Raw genomic sequence first — 16,044 nt, forward strand, 5'->3', positions numbered from 1 at the left:
TCGGCTTCGCCGACGGCATCACCGACACCCTTTTGCCACCTATTTCTTGTATATAGTCTACTCGATTTCCATAGATTTACAATCAAGTCGCTTGTTCAATTCCCACACACTGCAAAGCTTACAGTACCTAGTCCGGATATACTTATATCTTCTTTTTTCCTCCTTATCTTATATTTTATAATCTTACGTTTTATAAGCCTAGTGCTGTCCTATTTTTAACTAAGCCTAAAAGTAGGATTTTTTTAAAAGAGGGGGGTAATATAACAGCGCTATCGCATATTACTTATTAAGTTCTACTATATTCTGCTAACCTATAATTAGCTCGCCTAAAGCTAGTGCCTTAGTGGCTTACCCTATATATTTATGTACATTAGTCCTAGTAACCCCTTTTCCTTCTCCTTAGCTTAGTATCTTTATAAAATAGCATTCTATAAGCTTTAGTTTAGAGGTATTTATATAAGCCGTTATAAAAGGCCTATTTATAGGGGTTGCTATATATAGGCTAAGTATACGCTAGGCCTATAGTAGGACTAGCTATATAGCTAGCTATTAGATTAACGGCGGGCTATATAGCTAGTACTATAGGGGTTACCAATTATACTAGGGCACTATAGGCCGTTCTTAGGGTATTTATAGTCTGGTTTAAAGAGCTTATACCTTAATTTAATAAAGGCCTTAGTTAATAGCTAGGTGGTAGTTTATAAGTACCTTTAGTGTCTATATAGTAGTAAAAACTAGTAATACGGCACGCTATAGGTTTAAAGTAAGTTTATTAAAGAGGTCTAGCATTAAATCTTTATAGGGAATTTAGGCTTAGCTAGCTAGGTATAAAAAGTGGGTTTAAAAGGCTAAAAAGGTCTCCGTTATTTTTATATTTAGGCTTTTATAATTAAGGCGGGCGTTTTATACTTTAAAATGGTCCTTATAAATAGAAGATAGGTAGTTAATTATCTCTCCTCTAAAGAGAAAGGGGTTTATTAAGTCCTAGGCATATTATAGATGTAGATATATCTATATATCCCCGCCAGTACGGCTAAATATATAGGCTATTTTAGATTAAGTAATAGGGAAGTAGTCTATATTAACTTTAAGTTTATCTTATAGTTAAAGCTTCTAATTATTAAATATAGGATTAGTTTTATTTATAAGCAATAGGGGGTCCATAACCTTTACGGACCGCAATAATACTAATACTATGTATTAGGCTAGGGCCTTAAGGACTATAGTAAGTCTCTAGGTATCTAATAACCTATTACTAGGTATAGGGGTATCCCTAGTTTTAAGTAGCTCTTAAAGTTATTTAATTTTAATATTAGCTACTATAAGCTCCTCCTAAGAGTTTAAATTAGTTAATATTTTACTATTAGAAGTAGTTAAGGGTCCTATAGCTACTTTACTAGCTACTATATTCCTTGTGTATATATAAAAATGTCTATTCAAAGCGAAGTCACGCCTTCCTCTAAACAGCAACATCAATATCTATCACAATCAGCCTTTCGGCTTTTCGCTTTCCCACCCTCCACCCTATAGATAGTTTTGCAGCCTTTTAGGCTTGCGGTAGGCCTGAGGGGGGCAATGAGTGCGTAATTATCTACCACTGCTTAAGACAGTAGGGAACTTACTATACAAGCAGGCTGAGGCAAGATTACCCTCTCCTTGGGCCTACACCCCCCAATACAAATACATTATTCGGAATATATCTCTGCGAGCGAGTGAATAGATAGACGCTTTAGAGCTATATTTACAATCGAGTCGCTCGTTCAATTCCCACACACTGCAAAGTTTACAGCCTGTACGAGCTTCGGTGTCCCCCCCATGTGCGCGCGCAACCACACAGCAATTTCGCTTTGTACGCACTAGAGAATTCCAAGTTTAGCTCTTGTAATTAAGCTTAAAAAATTAGAGACTTTGCCTTTCTTGTGAGTGCACAGCTCTTTTAGCAAGCGCACAGTATCTACGCTGGATGGTGCACTTAACTAGTAATTACCGAAATTGCTGTGTGGTTGCGCGCGCACATAGGGGGGACACCGAAGCTCGTACAGGCTGTACAATATTGATTGAGTTGCCAAGCCAGCGAGCTCTCAGTTGATTGAATTGATTGAGTCTTGGCATTCAATTCAATTCAATATTGAAACTTAGGTGATTGATTAACAAGCCTGATCCGACTACAACATGGCACGCTCGTCTCCGACCGAGACCCCATCCTCCCAGACGCCTAGGAGCAACGATTCCGCTGGTAGTGCCTTACCACATTAGCAAAGGACATAATGTTACCAGTCCGGCCACCAACAGGAGGCCCTCTCCTTGAGTTGTGAGAATGGTCAGCCGGGCCAGCAGCATCTGCGAATCTGGGAATCGGCGTTACGAGTTCCATCCCTGGCGATGGATGGCGCACAGGCAGGGTTGCAAATCAATCAACGAGACTTCAATATTGAGTTGAGTTGGGTGCCAAGACTCAATCAATTTGGAGGCTCCGATTGGGTTGAGTTGATTGAAGAATATTGAAGCTTTTATATTATATAGAAAATATTACTAGAGTTTACATAGAGTAATGCTCTAAATTTATTCTCCTTATTCTCGCCCACCAAAAATAGTTTACCCGAGTATCGCCCATTGTTTACTCCGTTAGGTGAGTTAACACCATGCCAAGACTTATGATAGACCTATATTGAGAGCCAGGCAACAGGAAGGGCAGTAAGAAATGATTTAGGCGTCGCTAGGTAGGTCGTCCTGCATCGGCTCTATGCCAAGAACTCGTAATAGTTACTGACTACTACACCAGCTGAACTCAGTTGAACCAGTTGTCAAGACTTCAATATTGATTCAAATAATTCAATCAATTCAATCAACTAAGCTCTCTACTTACAAAACTTTCAATTCAATCAATTTGAAGCCCTAGTTGAGTTGATTGATTTGCAACCCTGCGCACGGGAAGCAACTATTGAGTAAGGCGAGGGTGATACAAATGATGAAGAATTAGACATTGACATGGCTAAGCATGGATGGAGAAGCAGTTCTGAACAGGTTTAGACGCATTGGGCAATGGTTATATCGAAGGATTCTGTCCCATGGTATTCGAAGATCAGCTCTAGTGGCTATATGGATTGTCACAGGATTGCTGAGGAGAGCGCTTGATGAGGAATGACAACTCCGAAATATCTATTAATACGTATGCTAGTGATTAATGAAAGATGGGGACTCCAACGCTCAGTAAGTGTAACCCTTTTGATGTTCTCGTGGTGTTGCGTGTCCACTCTTATCCATGCTGCTCCTGGAAGCATCACTCGTGAAATGTGGAGGCGCGGATGAGCTGTATCCAGTTGAAATGTTGGGGTCGTTTGCTGTCAACCCGTGGGTGTCTAGCTCCAGATAAACGGGCGTTTGGTGCTGTTTTTTCCAGCTCGTTCCTGATCCGTATAATCTTGAGCCTTGAGATGCTGTTCGAGATTGTGATCGGAATAGAAGAGGCTTCAGGGCTGGAATGCAGCCACAAATAACTCCAACATTCGTTTCGACAGCTGTCCAGATCCAGATTTGGAATCCTTCCCAAGTAACATCATAGGTATCATAGAGTACATAATGGATCCAGTATGCTCGGAAGCTTCCGGCAATAACGATAACACCACCGACGCCGAAAAGGATCATAAGTCCGATTCGTTGTGATGAAGGAAGCCTCAAGTGGAATAGAGTTGGCATTGGGAGAACGTATATCATGAAGTCGGTGACGACATTTATGACAGTTTGGGCTACGAGTGGTGGGCCTTCGGGGATGCAATCTCGGTGATTGGAAAGGAAGTCCCAATAGCTGCTAATTGGCCTAGACAAGTTAGTATGAAATAAAGGCGAAATTGAATCAACTTCGACTTACAAGCACTGAGTCCAAAGCAAAATAAAGAAGACGACCATGGCTGCCACAACCACACCAAAAGTTGCCCAGACCAACCGTCGGAAGAGTGATCTCTCTGGTGCGATTCTCAAGTAGCTGACCAGAATTGATATTTTTACAAAACTCGAAGCAAGCACGAAGAGTGATTGGCCTGCCATTGAAGCCTAGAAACGATCAGATCGATCGGGACATGCTAGGGAAAGACTCACCTTTCTTCCCGTTTCCATTTGTGAGAGTTGAAGATCCCAGACGTGCATGTTCCAGCCATATAGTTGGGTAGCTAGCGCTCAGTCAGTTTGTGTTTGGACAGTGGGACTAACGAGAAATACCCAAAATGACTAGGACTGTTGTTCCGCAAGAGAAAATCTGGTTAAAGTTAGAGGGGAGCAGTCTAATATGACTGGAAAACTTACTGCAGCAGCAACCATGAGCCAATCATCCCACCAACTCTTATGGAGCCATCGTATCCGAATCCAGAGTCGCAATGTGACGCAAATCAAAGCGATTGGAAGGATGGCGAGCTCCACAATTATGAGGGCAGGTCCTCGAGTGATTGGGTTTTTGTAGTTGGGCCGTGGCCATAAGGCCAGGACATCTAGAGGAGGATATCTCATCTAATCTAATGAGCATCGATTAACTCCCGAGTAGAGAGTGTCCGTAGAGCATCACTAAGTGGGAAGGGAATCGAGCTCCAGCACCCTTATTATATCCGCGCGGAGGCCAGTGATTTTCCTTAAATCCCCCGCAATAGTCTCCACAATGGCAAAAATGTGGTAGGTGGATGTGGTGCGTTGGGATTTGATGCATGGTGATAAAGTCTGGCCCGCTGTGGCGCTGGCATCAAATGCGCAAAGATACCTTCAATGTTGCAGTTACGGAGCTAACATTTGCTAATCCAACTGTCGCAGTAATTTCCTTTGACCAGTTTGGGACAGTCCGGGAACGATCAAAGGGCCGTTGCGAATCCTCGTTGGACATTGTTAAAAATTATTTACGACCAGGAGTGTGGAGGCAAGCACCAATTACATAACGGAGCCGGGGGTGCTAAGGCTTGGCACTGCAGGGTACACTTCCAGACCCAATAAATCGGGTTGTGAATTCGGAGTTTAAAATGTGGAGGTGGCATGATACTTGACAGGTATGCAGTAATCGCTTAAGTAAGGCTGAGGCTGGACTTCTGCCGTTTTCTTATTACATGCAGGAAGCTTGGCAAGACCCCACCTGACCTCAGTTGAACCTAATTACCTTCTACTACGCCTACTACCTCTCCATTATGACTTATCGAAGCCCAATATACTCCCGATGCTCGGTTGAGCATCCTTTTTTAGTGTTGAGCCTTCCACCTCATCACGGTGTTTGATATATACCGAGCCCTCCCTGCAAATTTCTTGACATAGATTTCCCACCCATCTAGAGTAGCGAAGGTAACCCATGCTTTTTCTCTTGCAACTTCACCGCCCTGCCGACCGGTGCCTGCGACCCATTCGCTATTGCATTCGCCGCTACCTGAAACATTACCATGCGATCCCCCGCTCCATCCACCCCCTTCACACCCATCTCCAAGAATGGCGGTGTAACTTTGTACTCTCCCGCTTCTGTAAGCTTGAGCCCGAGCTGCTTTGCAAAGGGACCTATGAGTCGCATGAATGGACTGTAGCCAAGAAAATCCTCAGCCGTTTGGCTGCCGTCTCAAACGTGGATTTCGGCAACGGTATCATTGCCTTCAGAACTTAGCTTAAGGCACGAAATTGCTCGTTTGTCTGTCTTCCAAAGTACTTTTTTCCCCACCCTAGCCCCTATTTCTCGTGCTCAGTCCTCGTTGTTATTAGCGCAGATAGTCACTGGAGGCGTCAGCCGAGCACAACGTGGCCAATAAACCGTGGATTGGCTTAACGTGGCTTATATTGATTGATCGGATTGCTAATTAAGGCACTTGAATTATATAGATTATTAAGGTTGGATTCTAAACGACACAGAGGCTAGGTCTACCACTACTTTAGGAATAGGCTGATCTCCTCCAGGAACAAAAGAGTGAATGTATGGGCTATACCCGGACTATACACAGACTAGAAGCGGCGTAGAAGTGTTCTCTACACCCCTTTTCCACATTTTATACGCGTTGTGTACGAGAATTCAGGTAAGCTTAGGGGTTCTTAACCTGAACTAATCCAGATTAAGATGGATAAGCTCACGGGGTTGATTGGATTGATTGGATTAGCGATCCGTCGATTGATTGATTACGGATTGGACGCTTAATTAGCCACGCTGACTGAGCAGCCGGCATGGCGTTTAGACCAATAGCAATATGCGGGAGATTTTCCGTCTGCCATGCCCCAAGCCGTGGCAGAATGTGGAAGCTTCGGCGACCAAAGTGGGTCAAGACTTAAAACACCACGGCGTGTAGTTGGATGGATATTATTTACATAGATCTCCTTAACTCAACACTCCCCATACCCTAAGGCTTCCGGAAAAATCTCTCTGGCCAGAGACACCTTCCTCCTTTTATACAGCGCCCCTAACTAGCCTGAGATTCTCGCCCTTTCCATTCTCTAACTTAACTAACTCTACTACCTCCACATCTCTAACGCCCATAGTATTGTACTCCCGAAGCTCCTTTTTTGCTGAATGCAATGATGTCTCGAAGGGCTGTTGGTCTTAGGATAACAGGTTGTGAATGTAAGGTACGGGATCAGAGCGGGATTGTTGCGAGTCAAAGAGGAGCACGGTGTGCGATTCAAGTCTTACAAGGTAAGAACTTTCAAAGCATTGAATCGCCTACAGAACCCAAGTCACTTGAATCTATTGCGTTGATTTCCATATCTAGACTACAGAAACCGCTTCAGCACAAGTCTACGGACCCTTTCAACACTCTTTCAACCGTCTTGTCAACATTCCCACGAGTTAGACTAAGCAGCTCATTCCCCAGCAATCTCTCAACCACCAAATCCTGTTCAGAGCCTTTCTGGACCAGAACTGTTCTCGCCACCTTTTCCATTCCCTTCAAATTCCCCAGCCTAGGCTTCTCCCCTCCATCTTTGATCTCCTGTTTACTATCCACCATCTCGGCAGCCCAATCGCTCACACCCGTAGCTTTCTTGTGAGCGTTCAGAACCTCATTGAAAGACATTTCAAAAGACAAGATATACACAGTCCTATTTGCCATTTCTTGAAAATGCCCCAAAACGCGAGCGGCGGCTAGACTGATAGTTTCGAGGCATGTGGCTAAGAATTTGGCAGTGCCGGAGCCGAGGATACGGGCGGTGTGTGCGACGTGGTCGATTCCGAAGAAATTGTGAACAATACAACTAGATAATTATCATGAGCAAGTGATGAGTTGAAGCAGCATATATTATTGTAAGGTGGAGGGGCTTACAAACCGAAAAACAATTCGCAGCACATTTACCCCGTACCCAGACGATCACCTGATCTAAGGATCACATTAGCCTTGGATGATGATCGTCTGGTATAGGGTTCGGAATTTTGTTAGTCCTTCACATTCATTTGTATAGGAAATACACTAAGGGTCGCTATACCTCTAATTAACGACTTAGAGATATAGAATATCTTTAAGGGCGAGGAGAGAGAAAAGGGGGATAGTATTGCAGATACTTATTAGTAAATCTTAAAATATAATTAGAGTTAATCTATTAGGCACTTCCTTTACTAATTAGATCTTATTATTTAGCGACCTAATAGTATTTTTCCTCCCGTTGATGTAGTACGGGCGTGCTACCTAGAGGGGTACACTCTGTATTACCACTCACGTCTCCTTTAGAGGGTTTTTGCACCTATATTACGGCAGTAGTCTATATAGACCTTAATTGGGACCGTATTAGACATTAATTAAGAATTAAGAATAATAGATCTTATTATTTTATTTACCTATTATTAGGTAAAACCTAAGTAGATAAGTAGATAGTTTTATAGCTATAAGGTAGTTATAGGCGACCTAGGGGCGACCTAGGGGTAACTCCCCTATCCCTTATAGTGTTGATTTAGGTCCTATTCTTATCGGTAAGCTCTAGCCAATTAGATCGTTAGGATTTTAGAGCTGTGATAAGGAATATAAAGCTTTGGTAAAGGGCTTAAAGGCAGCCGCCAAAGCTCTAGAGATAGTGTTTTTGCTATAAGTTAGAGAAACGACGCATTTGGTAAGTTGGACGATATTAGGATTAAAGAACGCACAATTAAAAGGCATGGTGGTTGATTAAATTAATCTTTCTAATTCTGGTGTTCCGCACGGACCTATAGTAGGACACTAACGTTGTATAGGATAGGGTATGTACGCTATACATACCTAGGAAAACGCTTCCTTACCTTATATATAGACTCCTCCTTTCCCTTAAGGATTTGTCTATCTATATAATATACCCTATTATTGTCACGGAGTGAGTATAAGCGGTAATAATATATAGCGAAGTAGGTATTATTAAGCTATATACATAAACTGCGTAATAAAGTTAAGACGTTGCGTAAGGAAAGAAGGTAGGAAAACGGGAAGAAAGGGCATATATTGTTGACTTAGTTACTTAGTTAACACGTGCATAGGCAGAATAGGGTTTAGGTTGTAGTCCTAGCAGAACTTAGCAGAATTCGGTGGAACTTAGCAGAATATGGCAGAATACCGTAGATTGCCGTTAGATTGCTATTTCGCGGTTAGTCTCTAATTATTAAATTAGTAGAAACAGGTAGACGTGTATAAGGTGTTACGGGGGTATCCCGTAATAGTACCCCCCCTTTAAACTCGAGCTTCTATAAGATGGGGCTATAGTAGTTCTAGGTGGAGTTTATAAAAGTCTTCTATAGCTTATATAAGTCCTATAGAGTTAACGGGTTCCTATAAGGACTTAGTAAAGCCTCTCCATTTTATAAGATATATATATTAGCGTTTCCGTTTGTTATACTTAATATCATTAATTCTATTAATAAAGTACTTATTCTTACCATCTACTTTAACTAGTGGGGGAGGGTCTTATATCTGTCTAGGCAGGGCGTCTAATATGGGGGTAGTAGGGTAGAGGACTAACGTATGGAATATAGGGTGGATTTTAACCGTATTAGGGAGCTTTAGTTAGTAGGCATAAGGAGAGATAACCTTTTTAACCTTATAAGGGCCAGCGTTCTTCTAATTAAGTTTCTTAGTAGGTTGTTTCGTGTTTAGATTTCTTATATCTAGCTAGACGAAATTACTAATTTAGTAGGCCGGTGCTAGGGTTTATTTCTTATTCGCTGCGGCTTTATAGATAGATTGAGCCCATGTTATCTTATTAGTAAGGAACTATTATAGTTCCTCTATCTTCTCTATAAATTTATTTGCTTCTGCGACTTATAAGGTATAATAAGTAGGGTAAGGGACATTACTAAAGGGTTTAAAACCTATTTGCGGGTACTAGCCGTAATTAGCTAGGAATGGGGAGACTTTCGTAGTTTCCAAGACAGAATTATTTATAGTAAACTCGGCAAATATAAGCTAGTCGATCTAGTTATCCTGTAAATACGACGTGTATATCTAAATATACTGTTCTATTATAGCATTTACGCGTTCCGTTTAGCTATCTATTTTTGGGTAATACGCGGTAGATAATAGTGCTTTAATATAGAGTTAAGTAGTTAGTTCCTTTTAGAATGCTAAGATAAACTAGCTGCCTCTATTAGAGATAATCATTTTGGGGAGTCTATAGAGTTTCTATATATAATCTAGGAATAGTTAGGCAACGGCAGGCGTTAACATATTAGGGTAGGCGATTAAGTGTCTTATTTTAGATAGTTGGTCTATAACTACTATAATGTTTATACAGCCTCTACTCTTAGGAAGGTTAATAATAAAGTTAATTAAGATATCCTTCTATCTTTGGTCCGGAACGGGTAGCGGCTTTAAAAGACCGTTATACGTCTTATGTAAGGCTTTAGCTTATCAGCAGGTATGGCAGCTAAAGACGTACCTTTGTGTTATATTATATATATTTGGCTAATAATACTCCCGTTAGAGTAGTTCTAGGGTCTTTTCTCGGCCCGGGTGGCCGGTGATAGGTAGATTATGTATGTATTTAAGGAGTTTAAGCTTAAGCTTATTATAATTAGGACAACTAGACGGTTCTAGTAATACAAGCGATTTCCGCGGGCTTCGTATTTACTTAGAGAAATCTTTTTAGAGTGTCTAATGCTATCTTATATTAGCTTAAGCGTCTCTTAAATAAACTCGTTATTTGGGTATTTGTTAACTATAATCTGTTTAATTAATTAATTAGTTATTTTAAGGACGTATACCATAAGATCTTTAGTAGGAGGGTTAAATAGTTTAGGGCGAAGTAGGGTCTGATTTTAGTAAGAGCGCGCTTTTTTTTAGGGCTGGCGCGTCTTACGAGCGTTAGGTTAGGGTATTAGGCTTCTAACCTTAGACGCCTAGGCGGTATATAATTAAGAATTAAAAACAAGATAGATATTCTAACTAGCGGGCCTAACAATAACTTAGCTATTTCGTAGTCGTAAAGTACTGCAGGTTCTTATAGTCGCTAAGGACCTTAATTAGAAATTTAGCGCCTTTTAGTTCGGGTCGCTATTGTTTAAAACACCTAATAATAGCTAATAATTCCTTATCGTAGATCTTATAGTTGTATTTAGCTAGGCTTAGTTATTTTAAGAAGTATGCTATAGGGTATAATACTCCATCCTTATTATACTAAGATAGGATGCCTCTAGTAACGTAGTTAGATGAGTCGGCTTCTATAACACTTATTCGGTTTAGGTCGAAGTGTTAGAGCATAGGCGCAGTAGTAAATATAACCTTTAGATAGGCAAAGGCCTTCTTACATTCCTTGTTAAAGATAAAGACTTTATCCTTTTAGGTTAAAGCTATAAGGGGTAAAACTAGGGCGGAGAAGTTATTAATAAACCGTTAGTAGAAATTAGTAAATCCTATAAAGGCTTTTACGTCCTTAACGTTCTTAGGTTCTTGCCAGTTTACAATTATTTTAACTTTCTTTAGGTCTATTTATATACCATTTATAGAAATAAGGAGTCTAAGGTATAGGACTTCCGTTTTATAGAACTTGCATTTATCTATATCCAATTATAGACTAGCTCCGTATAGGGCTTATAGGACAAGGTCAACGTGTTTCCAATATTTAGTTAGGTTATTACTGTATATTAAGATGTCGTTAATATAAGCAGTATAGAAGATGTCTAAGTAGGGGCGTAGGGTGTCGTTTATATAATATTAAAACGAGCTTGGAGCGTTTATAAGGCCGAAGGGTGTTACTAAGTATTTAAATAGTCTATATCGGGTACGAAATGCAGTAAGCTATTTATCCCCTTTTGTAATATAGAGATGGTTAAATATAGAGATAATATCGAGCTTCGTGTAGTAACAAGCCTTACTTAGTTAGTTTAGCGTCTCTTATATTAACGGGATCGGATATCGGTTCTTAACGGTAATAGCGTTAAGAGCTCGGTAGTTTATATAGAAGCGTAGACCGCCGCTAGGTTTCTTAACAAAGATTACTAGTACGGCTATAGGCGACAAGCTTACTTTAATAAATCCTTTACTTAGGTTCTTATCTAAATACTTTTATAGTACTTAGAGTTTATTTTAGGATATCCCGTATAAGGGTCTAAATCTAGGCTGCTTTCCTTCTTTAAGTATAATCTTATGGTCGTATGGTCGGTATTCTAGTAGCTTATTAGCTTTCTTTCATAAGAATGCATCTAGGCGATAATAATACTCTATTGGTACCTTTATAGCAGGGTTAGTATGCTTCTTTAGTGCTAAGGCCTTCTTAATATTAGCTATCGTAATAGCGAAGATTATATGCTTAGGTTTCTTAGTAAGTTGCGCTAGCGGGGTAGCTCTAATTATGTGGATATCTAGGGTGCCGAGCTTACTTAGGTTGTCCATAGTTTCTTATTTAGGTTTAGGTTCGGTATTAGGTACGGAGTTAGTATTAGATTTAGGTTCGGGTTCTTTAAGAATCCTTTTTATAGTGGAATACTAGTCCTTCTAGTATTTCCGTGTATAAAGCTTAAGCTTTTGCTTGGCTTAGGGCGGTACAGTACTTAGTAATAACTTATAGAATTCAGTGGAGTTTTCGGGTCCTTAGTAGATATTGGTGGATTTTTTAGGTACGGGGTGGATAGTTATAGAAATTTTAGACTAGTAGATCCTGGTGGATTTTTCAGGTTTTAGTTCTAGGTCTAAGCAGCGAGTTATAAGGCACTTCTACTTATAACGGGAGGCAGTAAATAGAAGCTTAAGGTTGTCCTAATTAATAGTTACCTTATATAGCTTTATCTAGGGTTGTCCTAGAATCACCAAGTAACTAAGGGTGGTAATAAAAAGTTTAATTAATTCTTTATAGTTTAGGTATTAGAGTCTTAGGAATACTACATAGGTAATACGGCCTAAGATAGTGCGTTTACCATTAAATCTAAATACGTTAATATGCCGGTCGAGGGGGGTTAGGGTAAAATTATTATCTTATATAAAGATCTTATTAATAAATCCTATGCCGCTAGCTTCTGTGTTAATTAGGATTCAAACATTAGCCTATTAACCATTCTACTAAAGACGGCAGTTAATGGTTATACTATAGTCCTAAGAGTTAGAGTTTGTAACGTTAAATACGTTTAATAAGATCCTATAGCAGAGCCGTCCCGGAGAGTAACTTAGCTCTAGGACCTTTCTTTTAGAGGTAATTAGGGTGGGGTTCTTATAGGACGTCAGTTATAACTTTATCCTTGTAAATGGTGCTTATTAGATATAGGGGTAGAACTAGATAAAGATCGGGGACGGTAACCGGAAGATTAATATAGTAAACGGCTGCCAGTGCTAGCTGTTTATAAATTATTTTAGGGCATAGGGACGGAGTAGTGGTTTAAGAGGTAGAAGCTACTTCTATATTTAAAGCAAAGGCCTAGCTTAATGCGTTATTCTCATTTAGAGGACCCTAATGGGGCGTATCCTAGGGTCCTAGTATTAATATCCATGGCGTTGGGGTGCTTAGGTTAAAACAATAACTTAGTAGACGTTCGCGGGGTTATTATATTATACTAATAAACGGGCTTTAGTGTAAGGCGTAGTATATCGTTATACCGTTTATTAATAACGTTTACGTAGGCGTTAAGAGTTTCCGGGAGGTCTACGCCTATTAGGGAGGTTTTTAGTTTAGGGCTTAAGGATTTAACGAGGCTATTAATTAGTGCGGAGTTATTTTAGCCTATTTCCTTTATATAGCGGTTAAATTTGGAGAAGTATACTAGGAAACTTTTCTTTTCTTAAGTTATTTAGTTTATCTTTCTTTAAGCAGTGGCTTAGCGGTTCGGGTTACCGTATATAGCTTTAAGAAGTGTAACTAGGCTTTATACTAAGTTTAGTTAGAGAGGTTTAATAAGGTTAGCTATATCTCCTCCTAGTTAACTTAGGGCGTAATAGAGTTAGTTAGCTTTAGTTAGGTAGCGGTTAGCATTACTAGTTAGCTTATTCTTAAGCCGGCTTAAGAATAACCAAAGCTCTCATCGTTTACCGGTAAATACTAGGGGGTCTAGTAGTTTCTCAGATTGTTTTAGTGCAGTAGTCGGCTCTATAGGGTAAGTAACTACTATTAATTCGGGGCTTGCGTTCCGTGTGTTTATCTCTAAAGATGGCGTTTGGTCTTAGGGCCTTAATATAGGCATCTTAAGGATGCGGACTTCTTCTTAAAGTACTTTAATTAATTATTATTATTATACTTCTTATTCGGCTTGCTATTAAGTTAAAGTGGCTTAGTGCTGTATAAGGGCGTCCGTAAAGGACTTCTGTATACCTGCTAATTATTCTTAAAGTGCAGCTATAATAGCATCAGCCGTTACGGGGGCTTTAGGGTCGTTCTGCATTTTCAGAGGGTAGTGTAAGTTTTTAACACAATATAGTGTCACGAAGTAAGCATAAGCGGTGATAATATATAGCAAAGTAGGTATTATTAAGCTATATATATAAACTGCGTAATAAAGTTAAGATGTTATATAAGAAAAAAAGGTAGGAAAATGGGAAGAAAGGGTATATATTGTTAACTTAGTTGCTTAGTTAATACGTGCATAGGTAGAATAGGGTTTAGGTTATAGTCCTAGCAGAACTTAGCAGAATTTAGTAAAACTTGGCAGAATATAGCAGAATGCCGTAGATTACCGTTAGATTGCCATTTCGCGGTTAGTCTCTAATTGCTAAGTCGGTAGAAATAGGTAGATGTGTGCAAGGTGTCACGGGGGTGTCCTATGACAATTATTCTATTAATTAGACCCCCTATTTATATCCTTACCTTATATTTAAATCCTTACTAATCCCCTTAGGAGGATAGCCGGTTTAATTTTTCTATAATGCCTCTAAAAAAATAACTAACGCTTATACTTAATAGTAATACGCTAGGAATATAATCGTAAAACGCCTTAAAATCTAGTGTAGATAAAACCGCTAGAAGTATACTAGTAAAATCTAAGCTACCTTTTAAACCTTAAACTAATTAGATAGAATTTTTATTTTATTTTATATTTTATTAATATCTATTGTATTATACTACGTATAATACTACGCATACAGCCTCTAGGCTATAGCGCTATAATTCTATATATATAAATCCTTTTTAGGTAGCTTAATATATACTAATAGCTATTATAGGACACCCCTATAATACCTTATATATATCTACCTATTTCCACCAACTTAGTAACTAAAGACCGACTACGAGACGGAAATCTAATAGCAATCTGCGGCAATCTAACGGCAACCTGCCGCATTCTGCTATATTCTACTAAGTTCTACTAAATCCTGCTAAGTTTTGCCAGGACTACTACCTAAATTCTATTCTACTTTATATACATATTGACTAAGTAACTAAGTCCATAATATATACCCTTTTTTCCTATTTTCCTACCTTTTTTCCTTACGTAATGTCTTAATCTTAACGTGTTCCACCACCGAGCTGCGCACCCCAAAAACCACCAAAAATCGGAAAAACTGCACCTTAATATCTTAACAATGGCTTAATAATAAATTCTGAAATTTTATAATTAGCCTTTTATACCTATTTTAAACCTCTTATTAAATTTAAAAAGTAATCTATTAAATAGCTCTAAAGATATAGCAATTTAGCTTAAGATTAGGGGCCAAACCCTAATATTTCAATAATAGCCAGGCTTATTACGCTAGAATTTTATTAAAAGTCTTAATATAGGTACAAAAGGCTAATTATAAAATTTCAGAATTTATTATTAAGCCATTGTTAAGATATTAAGGTGCAGTTTTTCCGATTTTTGGTAGTTTTTGGGGTGCGCAGCTCGGTAGGGTGCGCAGCTCGGTGGTGGAACACGTTATTACACAGTTTATATATATAGCTTAATAATATCTGCTTTGCCATATATTATCGTCGCTTATACTTACTCCGTAATACTATATTGCGTTAACTTTATATACTACCTCTAAAATATAAAACGACTCTAAAACCCCTGTAACGGCCGCCGGTATTATATTTATACTTTAAGAATAACTAATAGAGATATAGAAGTCTTTTATAAACGCCCTTATATAAAACTAAGCTATTTTAAATTAATAATAAGCTAAATAAGAAGCACGACACTGGTAACTAATTAAGGATCTCTAAGAAGAAATCCGTATGCTTAAGATGCCTATATTAGGGCCTTAAGACTAAATACTATCCCTAGAAATAAATATATGGAATATAAGCCCTAAACCTATAATAGCTGTTTACCCTAAACCGGCTACTATACTATAATAATCTAAATAATTACCTAACCCCCTAGTATTTATTAGTAAACGGTAAGAGCTCTAATTATTTTTAAGCTAGCTTAAGAATAAGCTAATTAGTAACGCTAACCGTTACCTAACTAAAGCTAACTAACTCTGCTACACCCTAAGTTAACTAGGAGGAAAGGTAGCTAATTTTATTAAACTTCCTTAACTAAACTTAGTATAAAGCCTAGTTATACTTCTTAAAGCTATATATAGGAATCTAAACCGCCAAGCTACTGCTTAAAAAAAGATAAACTATATAGCTTAAGGAACGAAGAGTTTCCTAGTATACTTCTTTAAATTTAACTGTTATGTAAAGGAAACTAGCTAGAATAACTCCTACCTCTCTAACTACTACTCTATCCCTATACCTAAATATAAT

At 38.9% G+C, this 16,044-nt stretch overlaps 3 protein-coding genes across 3 annotated transcripts; all 3 read right to left on the bottom strand.

Annotated features, from left to right (window-relative positions):
- Positions 1 to 2,893: 2,893 nt before the first annotated feature.
- Positions 2,894 to 4,670, bottom strand: K441DRAFT_602031 (uncharacterized protein). Its single transcript, XM_067645250.1, has 5 exons — positions 4,300 to 4,670; positions 4,216 to 4,252; positions 4,096 to 4,166; positions 3,869 to 4,050; positions 2,894 to 3,817 (listed from the first exon to the last, which is right to left on the bottom strand). Exons 1-5 carry the CDS (start codon positions 4,498 to 4,500, stop codon positions 3,208 to 3,210), a joined length of 1,101 nt encoding a protein of 366 aa, XP_067509453.1. The 5' UTR covers positions 4,501 to 4,670; the 3' UTR covers positions 2,894 to 3,207.
- A 626-nt stretch (positions 4,671 to 5,296) lies between these two features.
- On the bottom strand, positions 5,297 to 5,572 carry K441DRAFT_537737 (uncharacterized protein; the record flags this gene model as incomplete). Its single annotated transcript, XM_067642496.1, has 1 exon — positions 5,297 to 5,572. A coding segment is annotated over one exon (276 nt), but the record flags the coding sequence as incomplete, so codon positions are not given.
- A 697-nt stretch (positions 5,573 to 6,269) lies between these two features.
- K441DRAFT_652254 (uncharacterized protein) lies at positions 6,270 to 7,412 on the bottom strand. The gene has a single exon (XM_067647341.1). The coding sequence runs from the start codon at positions 7,011 to 7,013 to the stop codon at positions 6,726 to 6,728; it is 288 nt and encodes a 95-aa protein (XP_067509455.1). The 5' UTR covers positions 7,014 to 7,412; the 3' UTR covers positions 6,270 to 6,725.
- Between the last annotated feature and the right edge of the window lie 8,632 nt (positions 7,413 to 16,044).

Source organism: Cenococcum geophilum, assembly GCF_001692895.1.
Source record: "Cenococcum geophilum 1.58 unplaced genomic scaffold K441scaffold_3, whole genome shotgun sequence".
Lineage (NCBI taxonomy): Eukaryota > Fungi > Ascomycota > Dothideomycetes > Gloniales > Gloniaceae > Cenococcum > Cenococcum geophilum.